At 41.1% G+C, this 16,274-nt stretch overlaps 1 protein-coding gene across 1 annotated transcript in view; it reads left to right on the plus strand.

The window, feature by feature from the left end:
* Nucleotides 1–16,274, plus strand: part of sept6 (septin 6) — a 36,172-nt gene that overhangs the window by 629 nt on the left and 19,269 nt on the right. Inside the window, 6 exon segments of the mRNA XM_034181780.1 lie at nt 3,359–3,473; nt 7,252–7,389; nt 7,392–7,446; nt 13,187–13,205; nt 13,207–13,288; nt 13,291–13,373. Coding sequence (XP_034037671.1) covers nt 3,359–3,473; nt 7,252–7,389; nt 7,392–7,446; nt 13,187–13,205; nt 13,207–13,288; nt 13,291–13,373 — 492 coding nt within the window.

Here is a 16,274-nt window from a genome sequence, read left to right on the forward strand (position 1 = left end):
TCCCGTTAACTTTCAGTCGGGCGTTGTCTCCAAAACATTTTCATAGAAAGTATGAAAATATAATCATGATTTGGTTAATGGGGATCATGTGGCCCTAAGGTTACATGTAGACATTTTCATCTGCAATTTGCAACGTGTACAAAGTTTACCTGCAGTCAAACCCATAAGTGGTTGAACAGTTACTTTTTTCAAATTTAGCTTTTGTACATGTTGAAATGAGATAATCAACGTAGTGTAAACTTTCTGCTTTAATTCAAGGGGTTTACAAAAAAGTATGTAAACAAAGTGGGGGCATGGGGGGGGGGGGGTTAGTGTTGGTGTTGGCGCTAGTGGGAAGGGAGAGTGACAAGGGAGGGTTAGGGGAAGGGGTAAATATGGTATGGTAAATATGCATTTATATAGCGAACGCTCAAAGCGCTTTTACAAATAATGCCCAGAAGTAAGGGTGCTACCATACAAGGTACTCACTACACACCGGGAGCATCTAGGGGATTAGGAACCTTGCTCAAGGGCCCATGGTGATTTTCCAGTCAGGTTAGGGTTAGATTTGAACCGATGATCCTCTGGTCTCAAGCCCAACGCTTTAACCACTAGACCATTACCTCCCCTAAAAGGGTAAGGTTAGAAACACCAAAAAAAAAAGAAAAAAAAAGAACAATGAGTCATGACAGTATTTAAAAAAAAACCTGCTAAAGGTGGTCATGTGATGATGTCCTCATGCTAGACTAATCACAGCGTATTCTGTACCAATCACAGCCAAAGAAAGTCCTCTTCTGGTCATGGAAGAATATCCACTGCCTATGGTAAATGTCAGTGACAATGCAAGAAGGAGACTAATGGGGGAAGCCACCAAGACACACATGACAACTCTGGAGGAGTTTCATGGCTTCTATAGCTGTGATTGGCAAAGGTCTACTTAGTGCAACCTTTGTCTATTCTATCACAAGACAGTGGAACAGAAGATTTTCTTCTAAAGATAACATGAGATTTCAGATACAGTTTGCCATAAGGCATTCGGGAGACCTTTAGCCTAGATTCAATCTTTCTTCTTGCATGAAGATATTTTCCTGTTCCACTCCACCATGACACCATTACTGGTGGTGTAACAGACAAAAGTTGTGCTGTGCAGAAGTTGTCGTAGGAGTATCATTGGTAGCTTTCCTCAGTAGTCTCTTGCTTGCATGGCCAGTCTTTGAGAACTGCTTACTCCAGACAAATTTAATATACAGTGCCATACTTTTTGGTTTCTTAATGATTTATGCAAATTAAGTCGAAGACATATTCAGTGTCTGGTCAGTGTTTGTTTATCCATCCCCTGACCTATCTAAGGGAAACTGGCTGTAAAAGTCATGATTTGTATTAGCAGTTATCCTCATATGTAGTTTGTCTAATTGCTCATGGTTTCTAAAAATGTTGGCACTGTACAAATGGCTGTAATTCCTGAACGACTAATATAATATTTTTGTTAAACCTCTTGAATTAAAGCCAGAATTGTACACTACAAGCACATCTTGATTGTCTTATTTCAGCTCCTTTGCTATGGTGTATCTAGGAAAAAAATACAAATTTTTTCACTGTCTAACTCCTTGTGGACCAGGCTGTATGCTCAGTTTCAGATCACAGGAAGAAATCAAACCCAGAGCAACTGCCCAGAATAGCAGTGTTTTGCAGCTTCATGTCCATTTGCAGTTCAGTGAATCCAAACCTCTCTAAGTTAAAAAAAAAAAAAATTGGGGGGGGGGGTTCAAGAATGTTACATTTGCTTCTGAAGAGTAACGGCCTCAATTTTCCAAATTCTCCTTCAGCTGTTTAAACCCAGTTTCAACTATTCAAATAATCCACAACTGTTTAGCACCCACAGCATCTCTGATTACTTTAAACTCTCTCTCAAATGGAAATGTTTTTTGCACAATGCTTCAAAACCTCCACTGGAAAACAGAGTTGTGTTATGTTAAGGCACATAATGGTCGGTTAGATGAGGTTTTCCTGGTTGAGGTTTGGCGTCGCTGTATAATCTAAATTCTTTGCTTTCCCATACCTCATAATATTGATGTGGGGCTGCAGAAATGGATTGGCTGATATGGAGATGCTCACCATCAGCCACACGCCCCCACACATATCTAACAACAGTGCTTTTACACTTTGGTGTGAAGTGATAGGCTGATCCAGAGAAATATGTATGAACAGTGCAATAGTTGAGTGAATGGAAATGCACCAGCGTATAACAAGAATTGTCATGATTTAGGCCACAGTGATATGATTTATTCACTGTTATCTTACAAATGGGCTGTTGTGTTTTTTAAGGAGCTTAGAACCTATGGTATCAGATATTTTTTTGCTTCATCTGGATGATTTTGTTGTGTGGGCCGCTGAAGAGGAGGTACCTGCTGGCCCACCACCACTAGAGGGCGCCCGGCCTGGAGTGGCGGGCTCCAGGCACCGGAGGGCGCTGCCGCCTTACAGGAGCAGCCAGGATGACAGATGTAACCCATCAACGGAGAAAGCTGATCCCAATCACTACGGAGGTATATCAGCAGGACGGGCATCTCCACCTCATTGCCGAGATATCGTTTCTACAGAGAGGTAACGTATCAAAGCAAATAGAGTGCATCTTTTGGATTGAGCTAGTTTTTTGGATTACTGTTCCAACGAGAGGTGGAGGTACCTTTCCTGCGTTCGGAGTCCTGGGTGCCATATGCGCCCCCCATCTAACTGTTCTTTGCTCCTCACCAGCAGTACCAGGTCGACACGCGGAGGCAGTGGCCACCTGGAGTTCGGGGACTTGGCGGGCTCCAGTATTCCCGGGGTCCTGTGCGGAGGAAGCCGTGTGGTTCGGTCTTACCTTGGAGAGGTGTCTCCTATCGTCGAGCCTGCCCACACGACACTTTTGTGAATTGACTGTTGTCCATTGCTGTGATTGGTTGTATTCGTCTTGTGCACCATTCACAACCGTATAAGCCGTTGTTACTTTTGACTTACTCCATTGTCCGTTCATTTGCGCCCCCTGTTGTGGGTCCGTGTTCCTACACTTTCCCAACAGATTTATTACAATTATTTTGGAATAAACATTGCTGCATTACCATATATGTACATTGTGGTTTCTCTTTCATCAGTGAGAAAGAATAAGCCCAGGAAACATGAAGTCAGTCATAGTTTACCTGAAACAGCTTTACAGTGTAACACAATTGATTTGCAATGATGCGTGTCATAGTCATACATAAAGACAAACAAACCTGTGCACTTTGACTGATGTGAGATATGTGGACTTTAACAAGGGAACTAAAACTATTTCACTGCATGAGATGTTCTGTGGTTAATAGTTATTTAATGTTTTCTGTTGATTTCTGTTAATGTTTAGGGAGAAGGCGCTCGCGCTGTCCCCCTGTCTGGCCATGTTGGCTTTGACAGTATGCCTGACCAGCTGGTCAATAAGTCTGTCAATCACGGATTTCTGCTCAACATCCTCTGTGTCGGTAAGTATATCTGTGAAAACTGTTTTTTCGAGACTTTCAGGACAAAAGATGACTTGCTTGCAATGTGGACTGCAGGAACATTTCCCTGAGCCAGTGATTATTTTTCTGATCTTAGGAACAGTGCTCATGATTCAGTGTTTGTATTTACCTCTTTTTCAATATTTATTAAAACATCAGTGTCACAACAGCCCAGACAGAGAGCACATCTTCACTATGGGAATAATGACCAACTGTTATTGACTTCACCTCCAACAAGAGGAGGGACTTTATCTTTGTCCTTTTAGACATCATAAAACATTCCAAGATTAAATTCACAACTTTGAAGGTGTGATGATATTATCGTGATGGTGTACTCTGACACAATTAAGTACCATCATGTGCAAGATTTATTAATTGGGTACTGTAGTCTCATTTGAGGGTGAGTACTAAAGAGGTTAAATGAAAGAGCATAATCCTACAACCCCTGGTAAAAATTATGGAATCACCGGCCTCGGAGGATGTTCATTCAGTTGTTTAATTTTGTAGAAAAAAAGCAGATCACAGACATGACACAAAACTAAAGTCATTTCAAATGGCAACTTTCTGGCTTTAAGAAACACTATAAGAAATCAAGAAAAAAGATTGTGGCAGTCAGTAATGGTTACTTTTTTAGACCAAGCAGAGGAAAAAAAATATGGAATCACTCAATTCTGAGGAAAAAATTATGGAATCACCCTGTAAATTTTCATCCCCAAAACTAACACCTGCATCATATCAGATCTGCTCGTTAGTCTGCATCTAAAAAGGAGTGAACACACCTTGGAGAGCTGTTGCACCAAGTGGACTGACATGAATCATGGCTCCAACACGAGATATGTCAATTGAAACAAAGGAGAGGATTATCAAACTCTTAAAAGAGAGTAAATCATCATGCAATGCTGCAAAAGATGTTGGTTGTTCACAGTCAGCTGTGTCTAAACTCTGGACCAAATACAAACAACATGAGAAGGTTGTTAAAGGCAAACATACTGGTAGACCAAGGAAGACATCAAAGCGTCAAGACAGAAAACTTAAAGCAATATGTCTCAAAAATCGAAAAATGCACAACAAAACAAATGAGGAACGAATGGGAGGAAACTGGAGTCAACGTCTGTGACCGAACTGTAAGAAACCGCCTAATGGAAATGGGATTTACATACAGAAAAGCTAAACGAAAGCCATCATTAACACCTAAACAGAAAAAAACAAGGTTACAATGGGCTAAGGAAAAGCAATCGTGGATTGTGGATGACTGGATGAAAGTCATATTCAGTGATGAATCTCGAATCTGCATTGGGCAAGGTGATGATGCTGGAACTTTTGTTTGGTGCCGTTCCAATGAGATTTGTAAAGATGACTGCCTGAAGAGAACATGTAAATTTCCACAGTCATTGATGATATGGGGCTGCATGTCAGGTAAAGGCACTGGGGAGATGGCTGTCATTACATTCATCAATAAATGCACCAAGTTTACGTTGATATTTTGGACAATTGAAAGGATGTTTGGGGATGATGAAATCATTTTTCAAGATGATAATGCATCTTGCCATAGAGCAAAAACTGCAAAAACATTCCTTGCAAGAAGACACGTAGGGTCAATGTCATGGCACAGGGTCAATGTCAACGAGCAGATCTGATTTGATGCAGGTGTTAGTTTTGAGGATGAAAATTTACAAGGTGATTCCATAATTTTTTCCTCAGAATTGAGTGATTCCGTATTTTTTTCCTCTGCTTGGTCTAAAAATGTAACCGTTACTGACTGCCATAATATTTTTTTCTTGATTTCTTATAGTGTTTCTTAAAGCCAGAAAGTTGCCATTTGAAATGACTTTAGTTTTGTGTCATGTCTGTGATCTGCTTTTTTCTACAAAATTAAACAACTGAATGAACATCCTCTGAGGCCGGTGATTCCATAATTTTTGCCAGGCGTTGTACTTCCGGGGACAGCCCTTGTCTGTCCCCATCAGAAACATGGAACTTTCTCTGAGTTTTTGAGCAAATTGCACCACAAACAAAGTGAAAATGCAAAGAAAAAGTGAAGATTTAGTGGAGCGCAGACATGTGTTGCAGTTTGTTTTGTGACCCGGCGCTCAAACATATCGAGGCAGTTGTGCAGGGGAGAGACCACAGCTACTCTGTCAAGGTGTGTAGGCTAAAACCTACTGACACAACCCTTCGCATTTGCCTTGTCTTCACTTCTCCACTGAGATCTGAAAAAAATCCTGTACTTTTCGTGACTGGTTCTGTGATTGCAGCTGAAACCAAACGATATTCCATTTTTCCGTAAGAAGTGATTGATTGATTGAATTTATTAGTAAAATAATGCACAAATACATAACGTAATTTGCCTATTAAAATACACAGATAGCACAAGAAAGTGAGAAACGCTTGTTTCCATTGTGGTCCAGCCACAAAGTGCTGCTGTGTATGTGCAGCCTGTCCCTGAAAGTAGTCAAATCCCGCGATATCACGCAGGGGTTCAAAGAGACTGCGGTTCACTATTGACAGCAATTGTCTGCTTCATCTTTTTTCAAGCATACATTAAATTTGCCAGAGTGCATTTAATTGGTGTAGCCAGGTTGGCTTGCAGGTTGTTTTTCCTCTTTTTTTTTTACCTCTTCCATGTAATTTCCTAAATTCATGCATAAAAAAATATGATGCACATGGCCATTTTTCACATTCACATGCAATGATGTGTGTTACAGTAACACACAAAGACAAAAAAAAGCCCTGTACGCTTGACTGATGTAGAGTTGCTTACTTTAACAAGGGAACTAAATCACAGTGCCTTGGTGTTACAACCGGAATGTCAGATTCATCAAACTGAATTGAAACTGAAATGGTTTTCACTGTATTCTATATTGCTATGCATTGCTATAAAAAGAAGCAAAAATGCTAAGGGTTTCTATTTCTTCTGCCGGGTGATGAAGTTGGCCAACATTTGTGCTGTATTTATTTCTGGTATGATATTTATGATTTCTGAAGGTTTTATTGGAATTCTTACTGTGAGCTGTATTGTCTTTGCCATTGTGGGTGGGGAGCCTTTGAAAACAAGCTGACAACTTGCCTTGAGCTTGACTCCATGCTGGGATAACCGAAAATAGAGCTTCTTACCCAGGGAGAGCAGCATAACTGAGTCATATGAGAAATTCTACCAGTAAATTGATATCAGATTACACCAGCAAATAAGCAGCTGTTTCTGCTGTTTCAGTGATTACAATATTTAAATGAGGTGTGCAGCAACTTCAGTTGACAAACTCTTTACAAAATAAAGTTTGTAGAATTAAAACCAATTAATTGTTATCAAAAACATGTGTTTTAATGTATTGTAGAAATAGCATAGGGCAAAATAAGTTTATACTTAAGCCTACTCCTTTTCAAACATGGCAATGTGAAGATATTATAAATATTGTGAATGTGGTTGACTTTTCTAATGACAGAACATATTTGAAATGAATGAATAAATTAATAATTAATCAGGACCTTGAGAAGAAATTATAAGGTTGGTAACAACTGGTAAAGTCAGTGTTAACCCATTTTTAAAAATTCCATGTAGTATGTAGCATAAGTAAAAAAAAAAAAACACAAAAAAAAAAAACAAAAACAAAGTGAGAGTGGAGGATACAGGATAGTATACACAAAAATAATTTATTTAAGGACTATAATACAAAGAAAGCAAAAGCTGTGTAAAAGTTGTGAAATTACAATACCATGTAACATGATCTGTCACTCCCTGATGCATTTTCTCTGTACTACCTAGGTGAGACGGGGCTGGGAAAATCCACCTTGATGGATACCTTGTTCAATACTAAGTTTGAGGGTGAGCCGACGCAGCACAACCAGCCAGGAGTAACGCTGAAGTCCAACACCTATGAACTCCAAGAGAGTAATGTGCGCCTCAACTCACTGTTGTCAACACTGTAGGGTTTGGAGATCAGATCAATAAAGAAGACAGGTAAATCTTACCCTCACTCTACAAAAGCATTTGATAGATTCACTACTTTTAATATTATCAAGAGTATTTCTTTAATGCCACGTTCCAACCGGGCGCGATGCGAGCAACGGCAGCTGACAGGTTGCCATGTAATCCCCTATGGAAGGACGCGTTGTGGTGCCACAAAAGTTGAAGCCACGCAGCTGCGACGTGATGTATGCGAGGAAGCGGCGCAAATGAAGCGATTTTGAGCGATTGGCGCACTTGTGGCGTGATATCGCGTTGCGTTGTCCTCCTCCCCAAGTTGAAAAATCAGAAATTTTTCATCTTGTCGCGTTGCGATGAGCAATCAGGGACTGGATATGTAGTGACATGGAGATGTCTGGAGTTTGGCTGAGTTGGATGTGAACATGTCCTGTCTCTGGTAGCCAGCCTGTGAGCAGGACTTATATCCCTTTTGTCCTTTATTTCACAATTATGACAGAGTTTTTGGGGGAAGAGCGAGCAGCAGCCCCGCAGCAGCGGCAGTGGACAGGTTTTTTTTTTTTTTTTTTTCATTGTGCGCGCGCGAGCAAATCGTCTGTGAAGATTATTTTATTTATTAACTACACAGATGTAAATAAAACAAATGGTGAATGGTTTATAAACACAATTATGACAGAATTTGGGGGAAGAGCGCAGCAGCAGCCCCGCAGCAGGGGCAGCGGACAGTTTTTTTTTTTTTTTTTAATTGTTTACATGTGCATGCGTGAACGGGACAGGAGGTCCTCAAACTGCGTCCTGCAGAGGCGGAAGGACCGCTGAAAGGCGGCCGTCATCAGACACAGCTCCTGCAGCAAATAATGAAACTCCCCATGAGGATGTTGTGAACCCAGGGGCGGCGCCGGCGACATTTGTCAGCTTTCCACAACAATTAAGAGCACAGCAACTCGCTCCATGTGATCAAGGTCCGTCATGTTAACTTGACTGACAACCGGAGCGGCAAGTGGAATGGATGCTCCTCCTATTTGATGACGCACTGGGGCGAATTTTCGCAGCAAAAGCAGAGCGACACACCGGGAGATGGTTTGTGGCGTCGCATTGCGCCTGTTGTGAATGCGGCGTTACAGTTGTATGCAAAGGTTTGGGCACCCCTGATAATTTTCATGATTTTACTTGGTTGTCTGGATCAGAAATTGCAGTTAAATATTATCATATAGCAGACAAAAACACTGATATTTGAGAAGTGAAATGTAGTTTCTAGTTTTACAGAAAGGTGCAGTAATTATTTAACAAAATTAGGCTGGTACATACATTTGGGCACCCTTGTCCTTTATTGATTTGAATACATTTAGCACTAATTATTGTAACACAAATTGGTTTGGTAAGCTCACTGACCCTTGACCTCCTTACAGAGGTAAATCCAGTCATGAAAGGCTATTAAAGGTGGCCATTTGCAAATGTTTCCCCTCTTTGCATCTCTTCTAATGAATGGAAACATGGGAGACTCGAAACAACTTTCAAATGGCCTGAAAACAAAGATTGCTCAACATCATAGTTTAAGGGAAAGATACAAAAAGCTATCTCAGAGATTTCAGCTGTCAGTTTCCACTGTGAGGAACATAGTGAGGAAATGGAAGACCGCAGACACAGTATTAGTTAAGGCCTGAAGTGGCAGGCCAAGAAAAATCTCAGATAAGCTGAAGCAAAGGATGGAGAGAACAGTCATAGTCAACCCACAGACCTGCTCCAAAGACCTACAACATCATCTTGCAGCAGATAGTATGTCTGTGCATCGTACAATTATACAGCGCACGTTGCACAAAGAGATGCTGTATGATGCTGTAATGCTGAGGAAGCCTTTTCTGTGTACACACCACAAACAGAGTCGGTTGAAGTATACGAAAGCACATTTGGACAAGCCAGCTTCATTTTGGAATAAGGTGCTGTGGACTGATGAAACTCAAATTGAGTTATTTGGACATAAGGGGCGGTATGCATGGCAGAAAAGAACACAGCATTCTAAGAAAAACACTTGCTACTACAGTAAAATTTGGAGGTAGTTCATCATGCTGTGGGGCTGTGTGGCCAGTGCAGGTACTGGGAATCTTGTTAAGTTGAGGGTCACATGGATTCCAGTCAATATCAGCAGATTCTTGAGAACAATGTTCAAGAATCAGTGACAGATTTGAAGTTGCGCTGGGGCTGGATCTTTCAACAAGATAACGACCCTAAACACTGCTCAAAATCTACTAAGGCATTCATGCAGAGGAACAAGTACAATGTTCTAGAATGGCCATCTCAGTCCCCAGACCTGAATATTATTGAAAATCTGTGGTGTGATTTTAAGTGGGCTGTCCATGCTCGGAAACAAACAAACTGAGATGTTTTGTAAGGAAGAATGGTCCAAAAAACCTTCAACAGAATCCAGACTCATTGGAAGCTATAGGTAGCGTTTAGAGGCTGTTATTTCTGCAAAAGGAGGATCTACTAAATATTGATGTATTTTTTTCTGTTGGGGTGCCCAAATTTATGCACCTGCCTAATTTTGTTTAAATAATTATTGCACACTTTCTGTAAATACTATAAACTTCATTTCACTTCTCAAATATCAGTGTGTTGTCTGCTATATGATATCGTAACTGAAATTTCTGATCCAAGACAAACAATGATTTATAAGGAAAATCACTGAAAATTATCAGGGGTGCCCAAACGTTTGCATTACAATTGTATGTGGTTCTTGTGCATTTACATTTTTGCATGTGGCAAAACTGATATATACATATAAAATTACATGTACTTGGGCAGCATGGTGGATTAGTGGTTAGCACTGTTGCCTCCAGCACGAAGGTCATGAGATTGATTCCTACCTGTGGCCTTTCCGTGTGGAGTTTGCATGTTCTCCCTGTGTTTGTGCGCATTCTCTCCAGGGTGCTCCGGCTTCTTTTCCATAGCCAAACACATGCGGAAAGTTGATAGGACAAATACTTTTTGGAGAAAATAGAAATAGATATTAGCTAACAGCAAGTGAACAATGAACATTGTGCTGAGTTCATAGTTTTGGATTTTAAATGTTGTTAGTTTAAGCCCCTTTCACAACGGGGCGCTTCGAGTGAAGACGCTCCCGACACAACTCGAAGCCCACGTGGAAGCAACCCAGTGCGGAGACGATGCAGCTCGATGCAACAACAGCGCAAGGGGCGCAAAGGACGAAGCAAATCGGACCCGAAAATTAAACATGTTTAATTTTTTTTTTTGCGTCCTGTGCTCGACGCAGAAAGGAAGTGGTTTCAGTACAAGTCAGGGCAACACAACGTTACTTGACGTGACTGGAAGGCGCACCCTCACAATACAACGTTACCCGATGCCAGTTTATGATTTCTGCTGTGTTCCATTGTTCCTGAAGTATAAATCACGCAGGATTGTTTTTATACCGTGTACACAATGCAGTGAAACTACACGCTCAAAAAGAGAAACAGAAAAAAATATGATGCTGTTGCAGCTCCTCACTCTTCTCTCACAAATGTGTTTAAATAAAGTCAATAAAAGTCCTGCTCACAGACTGATTGCCAGAGACAGGACATGTTCACATCAAGTATAACTCCAGACATCACATTTACTCACGGGCAGTTCGCGGTCAAAGGCAGAAGATAAACTATAACAGAACTCAGATAGCAGACCTGCAGCTCAGCACAAGAACAGATATAACTAGAAGAGAAATCAGAGTGCACAGTCAGACTGTGCACTCTGATTCCTCTGTGCAGAGAACCTGCAGGCTGTGTTCTCACCTCCTCTCTGCCCTCCTGCTGCGCGCACCTGACATGCACCTGACGCAGACATTCCTGCGTCGTCATGACGCACAGGAAACAACTGAAGCAGCCCCGGTGTGAAAGGGGCTTAACAATGTGTTAGTGTTATTGATTTATTACATTTTTGTAGTTCATTGGTTAGTCAGTTAACTTAAGTGTTGCCGTTACCATGAGTGAGAAGTGTAGTGTGTTTGATGCCTTCCGCCATGTCTGTCTTTGTGGTTGTGCAAAAATAAAAGCACCTGCTTGTGGTAGAATGCAGAAACGACAACGAGCTCTGCCTGTGTACATACATGCAACTCGGGCAAACTGGAGAAAGCTGAAATTTGCCATTTGGTATACTTATGTGTTTGGGTCAAGGATGAATGCTGCCAAAATGGAATGTTGATAGGACTAATATTTTGGTGGAAACTATGGATAATAGCAAACAACTTTGAACAATGGACATTGATAATTACATTCTGGACTCACTCCATTCCAGCAGGGAGTGGTAAATCATCTCTATATTAAAAGAATGTATGTTTAAAATACATGGATGACACAAGAAAGTGAAATGGTTATTTCCATTGTGGTCCATTTAAAAATCAAATGACAAAATAGAAGTAATAATAATACTGAAATTACATAATTAACAGGAAGTAAAAGGGTTGAGTTCTTCCTCTAAAAACTGTTGAGGTCTAAGGTTCTAAAAACATTCTGGACTCACACCATTAAAACCCTGTATAGAAACCTTTGCATAATTTATTACCACCCTTGATAAATGTGAGCTACCTATTTTATAACACTACCCAATCTAGAAGCCACAAATCTATCACTTAATATTTATTATGTCTTATTTTTAATTTGCTGAGTTACAACAGGCAGCATGGTGGTTTAGTGGTTAGCACTGTTGCCTACCGCAAGAAGGTCATAGGTTCAATTTCTGTGTGGAGTTTGCGTGTGTTCTCCCCGTGTGGTGCGTGGGTTTCCCTCCGGATGCTCGGTTTCCTCCCACATCCAAAGACATGCGGGTTATGTGGATTGGAATCTTTGAAATTGTCCACAGTGTGTGTCTGGGTGTGTCTGTGTTGTTTGTCTGTTTGTGGCCCTGCGACAGACTGGCGTCCTGTCCTGGGTGTACCCCGCCTTGCGCCCTATGACTGCTGGGATAGGTTCCAGCCCCCTGCGACCCGTAATTGGACTAAGCGGTATAAGGGAATGAATGAATGAATGAGTTACAAGATGATAGAATTTATGATTTCGAGTTAGTCTACACAGTCTAGCTGGGATGGACAAACTGATGATACATATTTGCTGACCAAGCTATTACCAGTGTAGGGAGTACTTTGAAGCGAGTACTATGTGTTCTACATAATTCCTGATTGGTACCAGTGCTTGTCCCTTCATTCCGAAGGGCGAAGCAGGTGAGAGTACTTAAAAATTATGAATTATTAAAAAAAAAATTATAAACTATAATCAGAATATATTTTAGTGTGCTATATTTGTTAATTTGGAGGGAGCAAATGTCTCCACCTGTGGTTTTAAGTGGATCTCAGGATGCATTGACTGAATACATGTACAGATTAAAAACTGCCCTAGAATCGAGGTTGCATCTTCCAAGGGATGAGACCTATGTGTAGCTTCAGTGAGTCCATCAAAAGTGAGAAGGTAACGTGGTCCTTATTAATGGGCAGATTTAATGTTTCATCAGCCATTGGCTCCAAAGGTTAAATGGGTACCAGCCTTAGCTGGGGAAGTAATCTCTGTGAAACTGGCACCCAGCGGAAGTCTTATTCACTATAGACTCTCATCCTGTATCAATGGGCCTCAGAATCTATACAGGACTTACTATTATGTATAAATGACAATAAATTATCTACTTTCTCTTTAAAATGTTTTCTTTATTACCTTGTACTGTATTGTTACCCAAACAAGACATTGTAGTTTGAAACAATTAGCCTCAGATTTTGTTCCTTTCTCTCACTTTTTGACAGCTACAAGTCCCTTGTGGAATTTTATTGATGCCCAGTTTGAAGCGTATCTGCAGGAGGAACTGAAAATCAAGCGCACGCTGCACAGCTACCATGATACCCGAATCCAGCGTGTCTATACTTCATTGCTCCCACTGGTCACTCACTCAAGTCCCTGGACTTGTAACCATGAAGAAACTTGATAGCCAAAGTAAGCTTTACTGTTGTTTCTACTGCTTAACAGACAGCATTTTGAATAAATGTATCCAGGTGAATGTTTGGGTTTCTTGTTGATTATAATCAATGCACTTTCTTTAGAGATGCAGTTTATTCTGATGATTTCTGATGTCTCAGTGGTTTAATGAGGCTTCTTAATCTGTAAACTCCTTGTCTATGTATGTATATTTCTGTGTAGATGTTTTTAGGTAATATTTTATAGACTGAGTTTGGGAGTTGCACATTATTCATTTCTAGCTGCACACTAAACCGCCGCACACTACAGTAAAATAAAGTTCTTTCCGACCACAAGCTGTTCTGCTGCTGTGTATCTGCCATGCACTGTTTTGTTGTTCCACGCTTTGACTTTGGCAACAGTATTTAAAACTCTGCTGCTATTGCAGCTGGTATATATGCATGACTTATAACCCAATTCCATTGAAGTTGGGATGTTGTGTAAAATATAAACCTAAAAAGAATACAATGATTTGCAAATCCTCTTCAACCTATATTCAATTGAATACACCACAAAGGACAAGATATTTAAGTTCAAACTGATAAACTTTATTGTTTTTGTGAAATATTTGCTCATTTTGAAAATGGATGCTGCAACACGTTTCAAAAAAGCTGGGATGGGGCCAAAATAATACTGGGAAAGTTGTATGAACGCTCAAAGAACATCTAATTGGAAACAGGTGAGTGTCATGATTGGGTATAAAAGGAGCATCCCCAAAAGTCTCAGCCATTCACAAGCAAAGATGGGGCGAGGATCACCACTTTGTGAACAACTGAGTGAAAAAAATAGTCCAAGAGTTTAAGAACAATGTTTCTCAACATTCAATTGCAAGAATTTAGGGATTCCATCAGCTACAGTCCATAATATAATCAGAAGATTCACAGAATCTGGAGAACTTTCTACACATAAGCGACAAGGCCGCAAACCAACATTGAATGCCTGTGACCTTCGATCCCTCAGGTGGCACTGCATTAAAAAGCAACATTGTGTAAAGGATCTTACCGCGTGGGCTCAGGAACACTTCAGAAATCCATTGTCAGTTAATGCAGTTCGTCGCTACATCTACAAGTGCAAGTTAAAACTCTACCATGCAAAGCGAAAGCCATAAATCAACAACATCAAGAAACGCCACCGCCTTCTCTGGGCCCGAGCTCATTTGAAATGGATAGACACAAAGTGGAAAAGTGTGGTGTGGTCTGATGACTCCACATTTCAAATTGTTTTTGGAAATCATGGATGTTGTGTGCTCCAGACATAAGAGGAAAAAGACCATCCACATTGTTACCAGCACAAAGTTCAAAAGCCAGCATCTATGATGGTATGGGGGTGTGTTAGTGCCCATGGCATGGACAACTTACACATCTGTGATGGCATCATCAATGCTGAAAGGCACATCCAGGTTTTGGAGCAACACATGCAGCCACCCAAGCAATGTTCTTTTCAGAGACGTCCCTACTTATTTCAGCAAGACAGTGCCAAGCCACATTCTGCATGTGTTACAACAGCGTGGCTTCATAGTGAAAGAGTGCAGGTACTAGACTGGCCTGCCTGCAGTCCAGACCTGTCGCCCATTGAAAATGTGTGGTGCATTATGAAGCATAAAATACGACAACGGAGATCCCGGATTGTTGACCAACTGAAGTTGTATATCAAGCAAGAATGGGAAAGAATTCCACCTACAAAGCTTCAACAATTAGTGCCCTCATTTCCCAAACACTTATTGAGTGTTGTTAGAAGGAAAGGTGATGTAACACAGTGGTAAACATACCACTGTCCAGCTTTTTTGAAACGTGTTGCAGGCATCCATTTCAAAATGAGCAAATATTTGCAAGAAAATAAAGTTTATGTTGGGAAGGTGTCGTAGCACGGACCCACAACAGGGGGCGCAAATGAACGGACAATGAGTAAGCCAAAAGGTAATTTAATGTTGTGATATTACACAACGAAACGTGTCTTAATCTCACAGTCAATAAACACCAGGTGAAGTGTGGGCAGGCTCGAAGATAGAAGACCCCCGACGAGAGAGAAGCCGCGTCCCACACGGCTTCCACCACCAACGGTCTGAAGAACACCGGAGCCGCCAAGTCCCGAGTCCCCAGGTGGCCTCTGTCTTCGACTGTCGACCCTGGTACTGCTGGCAGAAAGCAGAAATATGATGTGTGAGTGTGAGTCCGCACACTCAGTAATATATAGTCCAGATACCGTTAGGAGGGAGCACCTCCACCTCCAAATCACACACACTCGTGCAGCTCCTGTTTGTCCCTCTTCTGGGTCTTCACAGGATTACGGCTGCAAACAGACGTAAGTCACAGTTTAAATTCAGCAGAGAAATTACCTTGGTTCTGGTAGTCGATTTCTCGGCGGGGAGGTGGAGTTGCAGTCCGGCTTATATAGTAGTGTAGATGAGTGACAGCTGGAGTGATGAGTGACAGCTGTCACTTCCTCTGGGTCTGGCGCCCTCTCGTGCTTGGAGCCCGCACTCCAAGCAGGGCGCCCTCTGGTGGTAGTGGGCCAGCAGTACCTCCTCTTCAGCGGCCCACACAACAGTTTATCAGTTTCAACATTAAATATCTTGTCTTTGTGGTGTATTCAATTGAATATAGGTTGAAGAGGATTTGCAAATCATTGTATTCTGTTTTTATTTATATTGTCCCAACTTCATTGGAATTGGGGATGTACCATTTACAATGCACTATTTTACAGTGCCAGCCATCTACCCTAATTTAATTACCTACATAATTTTTTAAATAGTGGATACAATTTAAAACTTAAGTGGATTTTTTCACAAATGTGTCCCATTTATGGTAAGGATGTCACTGTGGTGTAAACTACTGAGGCAGTGATTGTAACCATTTGCTGTGTGCAAGCAGCATTATTATT

The sequence above is a fragment of the Thalassophryne amazonica genome, chromosome 11 (assembly GCF_902500255.1).
Source record: "Thalassophryne amazonica chromosome 11, fThaAma1.1, whole genome shotgun sequence".
Taxonomy (NCBI): domain Eukaryota; kingdom Metazoa; phylum Chordata; class Actinopteri; order Batrachoidiformes; family Batrachoididae; genus Thalassophryne; species Thalassophryne amazonica.